Source organism: Protomyctophum parallelum (genome assembly GCF_964188405.1).
Source record: "Protomyctophum parallelum genome assembly, chromosome: 10".
Lineage (NCBI taxonomy): Eukaryota > Metazoa > Chordata > Actinopteri > Myctophiformes > Myctophidae > Protomyctophum > Protomyctophum parallelum.
In genome coordinates this window covers 28,511,533-28,526,166 of record NC_139704.1, presented here as the reverse complement: position 1 = coordinate 28,526,166, position 14,634 = coordinate 28,511,533, and the positions used below count along the sequence as shown (strand labels likewise).

The 14,634-nt window shown below is 41.9% G+C and overlaps 1 protein-coding gene across 2 annotated transcripts; it reads right to left on the bottom strand.

Moving 5' to 3' along the window:
* Nucleotides 1-942: 942 nt before the first annotated feature.
* On the bottom strand, nt 943-11,297 carry mtrf1l (mitochondrial translational release factor 1-like). Of its 2 annotated transcripts, XM_083774668.1 has the most exons (8): nt 10,896-11,297; nt 10,613-10,692; nt 8,702-8,806; nt 8,303-8,381; nt 6,723-6,886; nt 4,530-4,647; nt 2,446-2,582; nt 943-1,497 (listed from the first exon to the last, which is right to left on the bottom strand). In XM_083774668.1, the coding sequence occupies exons 1-8, from the start codon at nt 11,293-11,295 to the stop codon at nt 1,294-1,296; spliced, it is 1,287 nt and encodes a 428-aa protein (XP_083630794.1). In that variant the 5' UTR covers nt 11,296-11,297; the 3' UTR covers nt 943-1,293. The 2 variants fall into 2 exon arrangements, with proteins under 2 accessions (XP_083630794.1, XP_083630795.1); XM_083774669.1 differs by lacking the exon at nt 8,702-8,806.
* Between the last annotated feature and the right edge of the window lie 3,337 nt (nt 11,298-14,634).

The following is a 14,634-nucleotide window of genomic DNA, read 5'->3' as shown; positions in this document are numbered from 1 at the left end:
AACTTGCAAAGTATGGCGCGCGCCGTGCCGTGCACACACAGATTATCTTGAGCTAATTAACTATCTACCTCCAAACCAATCTAACACATACGTGGTGCAGCCATAGACTGTAAAAAAAAAAAAAATAGGGTGCAGCATATTAACTTTAGAATAGAACTATTCTATACATTTGAGCAGTTAATGGATTAACGTGTCTGCCAATTTGTCATCATACAATCTTAATGATTACAAACCGAATACTTTTCCCAACAGAGCAATAAATAAACAAGTGTGTTGATATACTACGGTACTAGTTAATTTACAATTGATCTTTTACGATGGAATAGAAATGTGTATATTCCCTTGAAATAGTTTTCATTGTCATACATAAGACCCCAGCCACCCTAGGAATGTTATTTTTTAAATATACTGTCCAGATCAATTTGAGAGATGATTGGACTCTGGATTCCCTTTGTTTGATGCCCTATTTTATAGGCCTACTTTGTCATATGTCACAGTCTGTTATGAGTTTGAAAACCAGCCACATTAATTGACTGCTCAAATTCATAGAATAGTTCTAAAGTTATTATGCTGCAACACATTATTAGCCTTAAGGTTGCTTGAAACCTGTCAAACTGCCATAGTGTCACCTACAGACCAGGCGCCACGCCACAGGGGGGCAAAAGGGGTCATTGCCCCCTTAAAGAGATCACCTTGGCCCGACTCAAAGGGCTTTTTCAAATGACTCCAATAGTTGTTTGTATTTTATTGTATGACACTGCTACCAGATCAGAATAAGTTATTTCCTTGGTCAGTGTAAACACAATAGTTAAATAACATGTGTAATAGGTTTGACATGATTCACAGGAAGCTTCCATTCCATTGCCATAATGTTCATTTCCATCAAGTTATTACATACAATTTAATTCTTGAAATAAGAACTCTGTTTCAAGAGAGGTCAAGGATTTTCCCCAGTTTGTATTGATTGTTTGAATTTGACCAGTGGGAAGCAGCAAATTGCTAGTACAGATGAAGCACCCTGATACACTACAAAGTTCCTTGACTATTCGTTTTTTTTTTGTGGCTTTCGCCTTTATTTTATATTTTTTATGGAGGGACAGACAGTAGGCTGTGGGAGAGAGATGGGGGGGGTGCCATGCAGTAAAGGCCGTCGGGATCGGGAGTCGAACCCGCGGCACACTGCCAGACTGGATTACCAACCAAGGTGCCTGGACGGCTGAGCCACGGCCCAGGCCGACAATTCATTGTTTATAATCCAAAGATTTATCTTATCTTTTCTAAACTGACAGTCAGTCAATAGTAATTTTCTCCAAGGAGGTCCATAAGCATCTCCTGATTGGAGAAATCCTCGAGGGAGGAGTTCATTTCCTCCAGTAGCTCCTCCCCTAACAGGAAGTCCCCGACGCTATGCAAAGACTTCCCTACACGGTGATCAGTGATCCGATCCTGGGCGAAGTTGTACGTACGGATCTTCTCTGACCGGGCTTTGGTACCAATCTGGAGATGGGAGAAATAAGCAGTAATTGTGTTACTGTATTGCATTTCAGAATTTCGAAAACACTATAATCTATTGGGAAAGGTTACAGTATGGTTAAATTGGTTAAATTGGTAGTATACCACACAAATAGGAATGGTCTGCTTTCAATTGATAAAATCTTTGATGAAATACATTATAATTGTGTGTGCCTTTACATTAAATTACGTGTCCAACATAGCCATGATCTCATAAGATTTCCAGAAACAGAAGTGTCTAGTCCTTCACCAATACCCTTTCTTTTACTCTTTAGAAGAAAACATATTTTCATAGCGTATCATAATTTATTTTAGTCCCAATTTGTGATTGGCCGGAATGAGATGATGTACGATGATAAGAGCACCCCTCACTTCACACGGGTGTGATTCTAGTTATTTTCTGCTTGGTGAGCTGTTTTGATACAGTCAGTACCCTACTTACTAGTCCGGCAGCCGGGGGTGTGCAGTGGGTTGGTATATAGTTTTTTTTATTGGCCTAAAATATTGTCTATATACATACATTCATGAATCCACTTGCTGACCGGCTGTCAGTATTGAGCAATTTATTTTATAGGGGGTTATGTGACAAAAATGTAAAAACATCCTTATGCTTTAATGTGACGTGTCAAACTAGAGGGGTTTCATGATTCTGAATCCATTCCAAGCATTAGTTTTGCACAAAAAACACTCCTTGGGCTAAAAACATCCATAGCCGTCATCACATCGCACCTACCTGTATATTATCCCACTTGTACTTTGTGGTATACAGTATTTGTATGTTATCCCACCTGTACTTCGCATTATACCTGTATATTATTATCCCACTTGTACTTTGTGGTATATTTGTATGTTATCCCACCTGTACTTTGCATTATACCTGTATATTATCCCACTTGTACTTTGTGGTATATTTGGATGTTATTGTTATCCCACCTGTACTTTGCGTGCATTGTATCGTTTGCTGGTCTCCACCTCCAGTTTAATGGAATAGAGTTTGGCTCTCAGCACCTTCATGGCCTTTTCCTTGTTCTTTATCTGTGATCGCTCAGCTTGGCACTCCGACACCACACCTAGACAGACAGACAGACAGACAACTTGAGAAACAGTTTCCCATTCATGTCAATACAAACAACGTTGTTATGATTTAGTACCAGGCTCATTAGATTAGCACCTTCCATGTTTGATACATTTGGCTGTGTTTTTGATGCCCAGCTTTACGGGTTTGTGTAAACACAAACATTGGCTTGTGATTGGCTGATCACCCCATAGTGATGATTTTATTGGTTAGGCAAACTAAGTACATATTTGCATTGTTCCATCTGACCGCGGCGATGATCATCATCATCAAAAAATAACCGTCCCTCGACGAACTCGGCGATACAATCCGTGATAGATTTCTTGTTTGTTCGAGTATGGAGAAGGAAAGGAGACCCGACTTTAGATCCGTGTCCATCATGGAGCCGGAACATGTCGCTACATGTCGCTACATGCCGGAACATGTCGCTACATGTTCCGACAGACACTACACGAGACACAAGACGCCTCCCCTCCCCTGAAACAAACAGGAGCCCTCCCTCCCCTGAGACAAGCAGGAGGGAGGGGGGGGAGGGAGAAACAGGAGCAGATTGGCAGAGGTGGATATGAGCCGATTGTATGTTATGCAATGTGATTCTGTTGACTGGAGTACGCTCGCATGGGGGCAGCCATTTGTGTGATAGAGACTAGTCTACACAATGCGCCGTCTCTCCGGTCCTGTTTTCAGGAAGGGAGGGGGAGAGGCATTTTTTTCTTTTTTGATCACGTGACCGGAGGGTTGTGGGATTAATCAGGACTGCTTGAGCTATTGTCCGGGTGTGTACAAAGGCGATTGAAAGTAATCAATAAAAACATATTGCTAAACGGACATCTACGTGTCCTGCACCGGACCGTTGGGATTCGAACCACGTAGAAAACCGTTTCCCACACGCTGTGTGTTAATATGTGTGTGTTAGCCTGCGCAACAGTTACACTTTACAGCCAGCCAGCCAGAGACACACATAGCTGTCTATAGACCGAATCCGTAGCGGGTCTCATGGTCGCAGCCTACATATTTCCTGTAGGCGGACTCGACGTAAAACCCTCACCAGGCGCACCTCTTCCACTACAGTGAACGGCAGAGTGACTGATGTTAGTTTGCCTCAAACTTTACTCCTTTACCTGCTTTTTTACTAACACTAACATTACAAAGATGCCCAGAACATCGAGATGAACCTGTGTAGTTTATGGCTGCTCCAACAGTAGTGGCAACATAAAAACAAAACAAAAAACGGAATGTCTAATATCCACCGCGGTGGCGGAGACCAGAGCCATTGAGTAATGGTTGAGACAAAGCAGTGAAAGATACATAACGCAAGTCTTACCCAATACCAAATCTTTCTGTTTTATTAACACAAGGCTGCTGTACTTTATACCTCATACTTTAAATGCTTAGTATGAGGTATAAAATACAGCAGCCTTGTGTTCATAAAATAGAAAGATTAGGTATTGGGTAAGACTGAAATTATGTATCTTTCAGGACCCTTCACTGCTTTGTCTCAACCATTACTCAATGGCTCTGGTCTCAGCCACCACGGTGGATATTTTGACATTCCGTTTTTTTTTTTTTTTTTATGTTGCCACTACTGTTGGAGCAGCCATAAACTACACAGGTTCATCTCGATGTTCTGGGCATCTTTGTAATGTTAGTGTTAGTAAAAAAGCAGGTAAAGGAGTAAAGTTTGAGGCAAACTAACATCAGTCACTCTGCCGTTCACTGTAGTGGAAGAGGTGCGCCTGGTGAGGGTTTTACTCCCGCAGCTATGTCGAGTCCGCCTACAGGAAATACGTAGGCTGCGACCATGAGACCCGCTACGGAATCGGTCTATAGGAGTGGTTGCACCACTCAAAAAACAGATGCATAATGGAGACAGAGGTTGTTTCACCTGACAAATATGACTATGTCATTCTTGTTTTTAGTACAGTACTGGAACAGTAATCACCAGTAGGTAGATGCACTATTCTCACTGCGCTGTCTGTGGTGTTGACATGTTGGCCTCCAGCTCCACTGGCCCTTTTGGTCTCTATTTTCAGGTCTTTAGGGTTTATAGTGAAAGAGATCTGAGGAGGGAAAGCAAACGATCAGCAACAATGTACACCCACATTTACTGCAGACAGCCAGACACGCATAGCAATATCAACACTCACCAAGACCATGACTAAAAATAAAGGCTGCAGCACATTCCTACGGCAAACTGGAAGGGCTTGGAAGGGCTTGCCAAACCCAACAAAGTTCAGTCACAGAGGTTCACCTCTTCAGGTGACCTCTCTTCTGTTTAGCTGTTTTGAAAATCTTGGAGGTGTAAGAATAGAACAAGGCACTACCAAAGTTTGTTTGATTGGAGTATGCTGCAGCCTTAGTGATTTAACAACTTTGAATCTGTTGTCCCTATTTTAGGCATGTCATTGTAGGTGAACATTTTCTAAACATTTTGTAAATAATTCAAAAGAAATACACATTTTCAAAAATAGCACCATGAAGAAATGTGACACAAATAAAAATGCTCCATGAATTCAAGGCTTCACAGGGAGAGTAATTGATAGGGCGAAAATTTATTAATGGACGACTTCAACAATTTTCAACCTATCTTCGTACAATCGGTCCTTATATGATGGTATTATTTTTTCCAGCCTAAGTGGGCGTGTCATGATTATTCTACAAGTTGGAATGTGCAGAAGCAATATAAACAAAGGCGAAAGCAAAATCATAAAAAAAAGAAAGAAGGCCTGGGCCATGGCTTAATGGTCCAGGCACCTTGGCTGGTAATCCAGTTTGGCAGTGTGCCGCGGGTTCGACTCCCAATCCCGACGGCCTTTACTGCATGTCACCCATAGAGTATTAAAAGGATAGAGACTGATCTGGCGCGAAGCTCTGCCCCCTCCGCTATTCATGTCAGTGGTGTTTTGAAGCAGCCCGAAGGACCGTCTATTTCCGCCATTTTGGGCGCATTTCCGCATTGGACCACCACATTTTGGTGGTCCAATGCGGAAGTGCAACCGAGCGCTCAATGTTAAAGCCCAGCTGCACGGGGTTTCCTCGTCATGAATCCACGGGTCCGCCTGCAGTCCTTCCTCTTACCACTAGGGCCCAGCGCTTCAACATTGGAGTGCCTCACTGGCCCGTTGATGTCACCCCCCCAACTCTCTCCCCATTTGCTGTCAGCATACTGTCTGTCCCTCCATAAAAAATATAAAAATAAAGGCGAAAGCCACACAAAAAAACATAAAACAAAAGGGAAACTGTATGCTTTCCCCTGTTAAATGGACAGTTTAACTGATCATATTCAAAACATTGTTGGCCATGCCTGGAATCAAACCTGGGGTAATTGGGGACTCCTGCTCCACAGGCAGGCTGGCTAACCTTCAACTATGTCGCTGCTTAAAACTGCAGGCTATTTATTCCTGAAAAGATATTAAGAAATCTTGTAAAAACAAAACCTGCCCAACGATGAAGCCACACCAACCGAGTAGAAATCAAGACCCCAGTAAGGCTATCCAACGTTGAAACTGCCACTACGTACTGGTGAAATGTGGAATTGCAGCACTTTCATGGAGGTGGACGGACGTCAAATTTGAGGTCCGGGCTAGGCTAAACTTCCGCTCGCTCGAGCCATTGAGTTATAATTGATAATTGTACTTTCTGCAGTCTTCCGGGTGCTTAAAAACGCCACTGAGCAAATGGGGCCAACGGTAACAAGAAGACTCGCCCCGTTTCTGTTTTCCTCCCAGAATTTTCCCCAGTGAGGGGTGGGAGAGGCTGGACAGCAGACGGCTGGACTTTGAATTTCTCTAACTATAAACTTTCATGACAGCAGACAGTACAAATATAATTTATGAAAAGCTACTACATTGAAGTCTGTTCACAGAAGTTGTTGTAGGCTATGTGGGGATTATCTGACGAGGTACCATTTGAGTGTGCAAAACCTTACATATGCTAAATAATACTAAATTGTTTATAGGGTCAATATAAGTAAAATAATATAGGGAGGAAAAACGGGCAAGCACCGGGGCGAGTCTTCTGGTATTCGGACCAACGCTCCGGTTCGGTCTCTATCCTTTGATTACTAGTAGAAATAGATACGAATAGATGAGGTTGAAAATGGGTGAATCAGTCTTTTAACTCTTTTAAGTGTCACCTCAGTTGGTTGTGGCAGTACAACAACAGTCATGGTACTGGTATGCATGCGTCCCTGTTTCTCTGTTTTGGGGACCCTCTGGACGCGATGGACCCCAGCTTCAAACTTCATTCTCTTGTAGCTCTGGGGGCCACTGATGCTGGCCGAAGCATGCCGCAACCCACCTGAAAACACAAGATGCACACAGATACATGTAAAGGTAGCTCAGTCTCCACCAAACAGACTACAACAGAGTGGCTGTCGAATTAATAATAATAATAATAATAATAATAATAATAAATCTTTATTTGTATAGCACATGGTCACAAAGGGCTTAACAGTAGGCAATAGGCAAAAAATACAACACCTGAAACACACAAAAAAACTGTGGATAAAAAAATAAGAAATAGAAAAATACATCCGAAAATACATCAAAATCACAACGGTAAAAGCAGCTTTATAAAAGTGGGTCTTCAGGAGCGATTTAAAACGAGCTACCGAATCGGCAAACCTGATCTCCAGGAGCAGGGCATTCCACAGTGACGGTGCTCGGATTGCAAAGGCCCGGTCACCTATAGTTTTTTTGCAGCCTGTTTTTATTGTGAGTAGAGCCTTGCCTGAAGATCTCAGCTCGCAGGCTGGCTCTGTGGCTCATAAGGGTCAAGTAGGTCTGAAATGTAGGACGGAGCAAGACCTGACCTACCCTTTAATGTAAAAAGCAGTATTTTAAAATCGATTCTAAAAGAGATAGGCAGCCAGTGGTGGCCAGAATAGATGTGATATGATCAAACTTTCTTGAGCCTGTCAGGAGGCGGGCTGCTGCATTCTGGACTGGTGGATGGATTTTTGGAGAGACAGGAGTAAAGGGAATTGCAACGAAGTCAGGAGATCAGTCAGTTGGAAGGTGTGAAAAAAAGTTGTCGAATGCACCTGAGAGACGACACAGACAGACGGCTACTATGGTGCAGTAATTACAGTAATTATATTTGTGTTATTACCAGTGGTATAATGGTGGTCTCCCGGTACCACAGCAATTTAACGACACCACGTGCGCATGCGCACACGCCTATATGTGAACAGAACTCCCATAGTCGAGTGTATGAGAGTCAACTCGTGACAAATTAATTAATTCACAACCATAACGACCATAAAACAACAGTAACAACTTAGTCTAGAGTGGCCTACTGTTGTTACTAGCACCATAATACTGTGTTGATAATCTACTAGTTCAGACGTGTCAACACAGTCACACACAGCCTACAGCCTAGCCAACAGTAGGTACTTAACAGGTCACACATGGACCATTGATATGTACGAGTTGTGTCTGCAGCTTTTGTAGCTTGGCAAAAAGGGTGAGAATGAGGCAGCCAATTATCTATTGTTATCGGAGGATCAGATTTTTTTTCTCACCTCTGTCTTTCAGCAGCCTAGCTGGGCAAGAGCTCTGTTGAGTGGGCTGCTCAACAGACACTGGGATTGGGGACACGTTCTAGCATGCACGTGTGTGCACCGTACTGTGTCGTGAAAAATATTGGTACCACGGCGTGGCACTGTGTGCTACGAGCATGACACCACTGGTTGTTACAGAGCAAATCACTTACCTATCTCATTGGTCATGTGCTCAAGGACATCAAAGGCCCAGCCATGGTGCTGAGCAAAGCCCTGGTACATATCAAAAACCTGCAGGTCAGAAAATAACAAATAAATATTCACTGTCACACAGAGAACAAATAAGAGCATTATTAAATGTTAACTTGAAAATCGGTTATTTTAAGCAAGCAGCAACTTGGTCATTAGGCATTACATAGCCGGCCCTTGGGTTGCACATGGGTGTTGTGGGTGATGTGGGTGATGACATAGACAAGACAAAGCTCCATTGTGAATTGGAAAATAAATCTGCTTTTAGTGTGCACTTTCCTTCGTTGCATGCTATACATCAATTGCATTTTATTAGCTATTAGACAATACTATTTTTTTGTTATTACTACTAAAACGCTAACCTCAGCTGTGAATAACATTGCCTCCTGGCCACCAACCCCAGCTGTGACTTCAAGGACAAGGTCGCTCTGGTCGATTTCCTCCTCAGGGATCAACAGGCCCAGGATCTAATTGATGGAACAGGTCAATTGAAACATTAACAGGTTCAAGTGAGAACATAATATACAGTGAAGATGGGTCCCATCGGGAAGGGCTTCGTTCAAGCACACTCTTGAGCAAGGATAGATTAAAAAGCCTTTATTAACTAGACAGGGCTATCACATATTAAAACAGATAAAAAAAGCCACCAAACGCCGACCGGTTTTGACACACCGTGTCTTCTTCAGGGCATGGCTAGAGGCCTCTCTATGATGTAGTTTTAACTTCGATCACTGTGACGACGTGACCTCATTACCACACGGATCGAGGACTGGAGTCTTCATCACCTTTTTGTATCTCAGCAGCCTCTGTTCTCTGAGAACAATTATTCAGTAGCCTATGTTTTGTAATGCTAGTGCACTATGTAACTTTTATGAATAAAATCGATCTGTATGGTAGAGTATGTTAATACAATATAACTTTAAACTTATACGATTGGGGTTATTGTATTTTGTCTCCCTGCTCTTCTTTTGAGATATTTAGATCGTGTCCCACTTTGACAGGCTGGAATGGCTTAGTGTTGACAACAGAGTACAGCATCTTGCAATGGGTCTGGTCCACAAGATTCGATACACCACCAAGATACCCATGTACCTGTCTAAATACTTCCTTAATGTCAACGAAGTCCACACCCACAACACCAGAGGGAGTTCAACAAACCATGTGCAACCCAGATTCGGCACAAACAAGGGACTCAATTAATTTAGCTCCTTGCCACCAAAATGTGGAACGCCCTACCAACAGTCATTTTACCACTTTTCAACCTATCTTCATATAATATGTCCTCACTAATAATCATGATAAAATGGCACGATTTTTTTCTACTCAGTCTGTGTCTCATAGGAGGGCTATGGGTAGTTTAGAAACCGTCCTCCAGTGACATCATCATTTTACATTTTACAAAAATGTTTAGATTTTCTTTATCGTGAGAACGATGGCTTACATTTTCGCATTGCAACTTTTCAGGACTAGAAGGCCTGCAGTTTCTATTAGCTTGTATTCACCATCGATGATGTCACTGGAGGACGGTTTCTGATTATTAGTGAGGACCTATTATATGAAGATAGGTTGAAAAGTGGTCCTTTAAGACATGTGAATCCCTTGACTTCTTCAAAACCCCTCTCAAAGGGTACCTACGGGTGGCTGCAATTTGAAACTGGCCCCCGTAAAATCTGAATCCCCACCCACCCCCTTTTCCCCTCACTGTATATGTTTTTTTCCCCCCATTTTACCTTCACTATGATGATTTCCTGTTTTTTCTATATAGTAGTGTATATTTGTATGTCTCTAAATGTTATGAATGAACATGGTGGACTGGGCCCTATTGTAAACAAGTGTAATGCTTTATGGTGTCATCCACAGTTAACAGTCTTGTATTGAGTTGTGCTTGAAATGTACTGAAATTCTCCAAAACTGTTGATACATTCTTCAATCAATCAATCTCACCTAGATACAGGACACTAAATAACACTTTTTTTGCCTGATGGTCAAGATTTAATTGATCCCCTGAGCAAGCAGACAGGCTCTATTAGCTCATTGTAAAATTGTAAGCACTTGCACAGGAAACCAGGTTCAAATCCGGGGTAGACGTGGAAAGTCCCTTTGTTTTTTTATTTTGATTTTGGTATTTGGTATTTCTAACTTAAAATATTATTTATTTTGCATGGATTATTTGTACAGTGTCTGATGTCATGAATCTCATTCCCTTTGTTTACATTTTGGTATTTTCTAACTTAAAATATTATTAAGTCTTCTTTTGCATGGATTATTTGTACCGTTTGTCTGATGTCATGAATGTCATTGAGACAGTCTTCTCTCTCCAGGTGTGCCAGCTCACGCAAGTCTGGATCTTCATCTATGAGGAGACAAGACGCATTTTTTTTTAAAGATTTCCACTCCACACCAGCCTTGTCATGACATGAGCATACCGGTATTTAATTGACATGTGACAGCAGACAGGTCTGCTCCTGATGAACCAATATACAATAGTTTTTGTGCCAGGCAATGTTTTTCTGATTTGGCCATAGTTCAGTTATGTTGTCTGTCTAGGATTCTCACCTTTCAGTAGTGACTCCGTCTCTGCCATCTCCTTTTGTTTCGTCTCCAACGCTTTGATGCACTGGATGAGGGGTGCCATTCGTGACATTTGAGTCCTCTTTGCCCTCGGTTCCTCTTCACCCTCCTGGTCTGTCATATTGATGACAGGTTTCAAACATTCACCATAATCAGTCTCCAGCTTCCTTAAATAGTCCTGCAGAGATCTTCGAGCAAAGATCTCATCGAGAGTTAGTAATTTAGCCATCAATGGCATACCAGTATGCAGAGTTCTGGTGGTGTTGTAAGTGAAGGACCAATGAAATCCAAATCTTTGAAAAGTGACAGGCAATTTTTGAAGATAAGGCACCAACAGACCCAAAACGATAGTCTTCCCCCTGTGAAAAACCCGTCTGTGGAACATTATGGCTAGTATGGTACTGTTTTCTGTAAATGTTCATTCATAATGTACTTTCTATGAATTAAATGTGTGCGACAGCAATGTAGATGCTTATTTCCTATCGGCGTCCAAGGGCGCAGACATATTGAATGTAGTTTTCACATGCATGCGCAGCGAGATGCGCATGTCTTCTTCCTCACACAAAATCACGGCAGGCTAGACAGATCTCTGCTGCCCTCCACAGGATAACCTTAGAACCTTCTGGGAGGGGGGAGGGGGGGTCCCTTACTGTATGTATTGTTATGTATATCTTCTGACTAGTGCCGCTGAGGCTTGGCACTTAGTGGTCTTGCGCTTCTGAGTATTCTGGAACACTGGAGGTAATCTCTTCTGGTCACTGAATCTTGAATGTCTGGAAAACTGCAATGATCTGTCTTCTGCGCCATACTTTATAGGGTGACGTGACGTCTTGGCCTGACGTCACGCCACTAACCGTTTCCGTGACAACAATCACAATGCCCATACAGTGATTCAAGAATATTCAAACATTTGCACATTTCATCATTAAAACATATAGTCTACTATATCTCACACTCATTCGCATCGGGACAAGCTGCGAGCTTGTAGATATACTATTTTCAAATAGCTGATGCGGTCGGGAGTCGGGACAGGGTAGTATAAACCGGTCCTCACTTTGAGAACCAGGATCTCTTTGACTTTGAAATGCCTTTGACAGACATTAGCAACTATTTAAGCCACCCATTGTGACTGTTGGATCATTCAGCCGGTTGGTGGCTTTTCAGGCCACAACCCCCACAAAATTAACTGGGGACCCCCACCGGGCCCATCCTGAGTTGAGGCATATACCTTTAGTTTGACTCTGTTCCACAGATAAATAGTGTGGGGAAAAAACACCTTGCTATAGCTTTGTGCTTTTGCTATTTTCACAATTTTCACAATCTTTCTAGGTCATATTTGACAATTCAACATAGTTTTTTTGTTTGTTGATTGCTTTTAACACAGTAATGACAATTTTTAATTGTAGAGGTATCAAAACTTCCTTAGATTGACACTTTAGAAATGTACCCTATACCCTGTAAACAAATAGTATGTTGGTTGGTTCATTGTTGAGTGAGAAAACAATGTTGCACATTAAGATAATCATCTGGGGACCTCCCACAATAATTTGGGGACCCCTCTGGGGGTCACGACCCTCAGTTTAAGAACCACTGCTGTAGGCTATGTAAATTTTGACCTATACTACCACAATTATTTCAGTAGGCCTATAGGAAAGTCAAAGTGTTAAATACATGTTATACAACAGTCTCGTTTTTCATCCATTGTCTCCACAGCTGTAGGCCTATATGTGACAATAGAATCCCTGAACCTTGATATTGTAGACCTATTTTGTATTTAAAGTTAAACCTATTCGATTATTTCCCTGTGTATTTTTCTTTCTTTTTAAGAAACTAAAGTCAACTTTAAGAAAAAGAAACATCCCCCAACCCTGTGTGGTTTCACTGAAACAGCCCACTGACACATTCCATGCACCCGCAGGGGTGTGAAACTATGCATATAGCCCAGGCCTAGAGTTCCACTCAAGATAGTAGTCTCACCATGGGACCCTGGTATTGGCCCCCTCCTAGGTCTTGCACTCATGCACACATGTCATTTAATTTAGTATAGGTCTTTACTTTGTTGTCCTTTATTTCAATAAAACATGCAAGGCCAATAAATGACATCATTGGTCATACATGCGTAGCGTATTTCTCTCAGGTTCACCGCTAGGCTGTGGAACCATTGACACACTTGTCTGCAGTGTTCAAAACTGAACATATGCAGAGGTCTGTTCTGTTATTTTCAATATGCCAATATTATAGGCATATTGTGTTTTTGTATGGAATGGATCTCCCTTGAGTCTGAAATAAAGAGTGAAATGAAATTAATTGGCTATTTTGTTGAAATGTGATATACATATAGGGGCTTACTACAGTAACTACACAACAGAGGCCTGGCAAAGTGTGGTCCAGCCTTCAGGGACCCTCCGGGTTCATCGAAGGGGTTCCAAATGGACTCTTATTTGCAGGGCTGCACACTCAGAGTTATGGGGGTCAACCACTGGCTTCATTTCTAATCAGGTTTATTTCATTTTGGGGTCATTGTTTCCATATTCAATGAATCAACATAACATAAAAAACAAAAAAAAGTAACACCAAAATTCAATATCATCACAAATAAAACACTATACTGGTAAAGGTGGGGGGGTAAAGGGTTGGTGTCAAAAAGCAGCGGGGTCCTCCTTTAGTAAAAGTTATAACTATACAACTAAAAAGTAAACTATAGGCCTACAACTCCTGGGTGGGTCGGGGTCAGGTCGGGTTACTCTCTGACATCATCACGCCTGTGACTGTCTGGTCTGGCGCTTGCCCCATGGGCGCTTCCCATTGGATACAGATTTAAAGCTAACACTTGGCAGCTGGGCATGGGCGTGCTGAGTGCGCTCTCATTCATTGGATGCATGCATTTTAGCACCGCTTTTAAACGAGGAAGGAATCTGGCGGCTCACTGTAAGTACTGTAGAAGTAGTACTAAATAGCGGATTCTCAGTTTGGAGACTAGAGCCTGTCCCATGGAAAACTAGGAGCGTCAGGTTAAGTTTTAACACGAGGTAAGAATAAGAACGTACTTAGTGCATATACGCCATGATCTTGCTTTATGTTGTATTTTGGATAAGTATAGCCTAGCCTACATGCAGCTGGTTGACGTGTCCACAACTTAAGCTATTTACTAGCAAGCTAATTTAGCTAACCTTCTTACTTTAGTATACTACTTTCAAAGGTGTTAAAAAGTAATTTTAGAAATAAGTTAAGAGGCCTATAACTGCACGCAAAAGAACGCAATGTCGTCATTGTATTTGATAAAAAAATGGCTATTTAGCTTTAGTTGCGCGCGTAAATTGAGTGCGCCCCAATTGTCACTGCAGCAATTCAATAGTTTCACATTCAAGTTGGGAACTAACTAGACAATCTTATAGTTGTCAGTATTTAATTGTTAAAACGTAATGTTTGTTTAGTCGACTATCTAGTAGCCTATGTTTGCGTTACCTTGCGCCAAAATGCATACCCCGCCAAAAACTGTGTAGAACATAACAATACTAGAGGAAATGGCCGTGTATTCCGAAATACACATGCATGGTTTCGGACATCCAGTGTGTCTCCCACATTTAGTCTAAATAGCCTAAAATATGTTTAAGAGTACTGTAACTACTAACTACTTGTCTACATGAACTGTGTCGTTCAGTTGGATGTTATGTCTACTATCTTAGCCTAATATACAATCTCTGTTTGCTTTTCCTATAGGGGT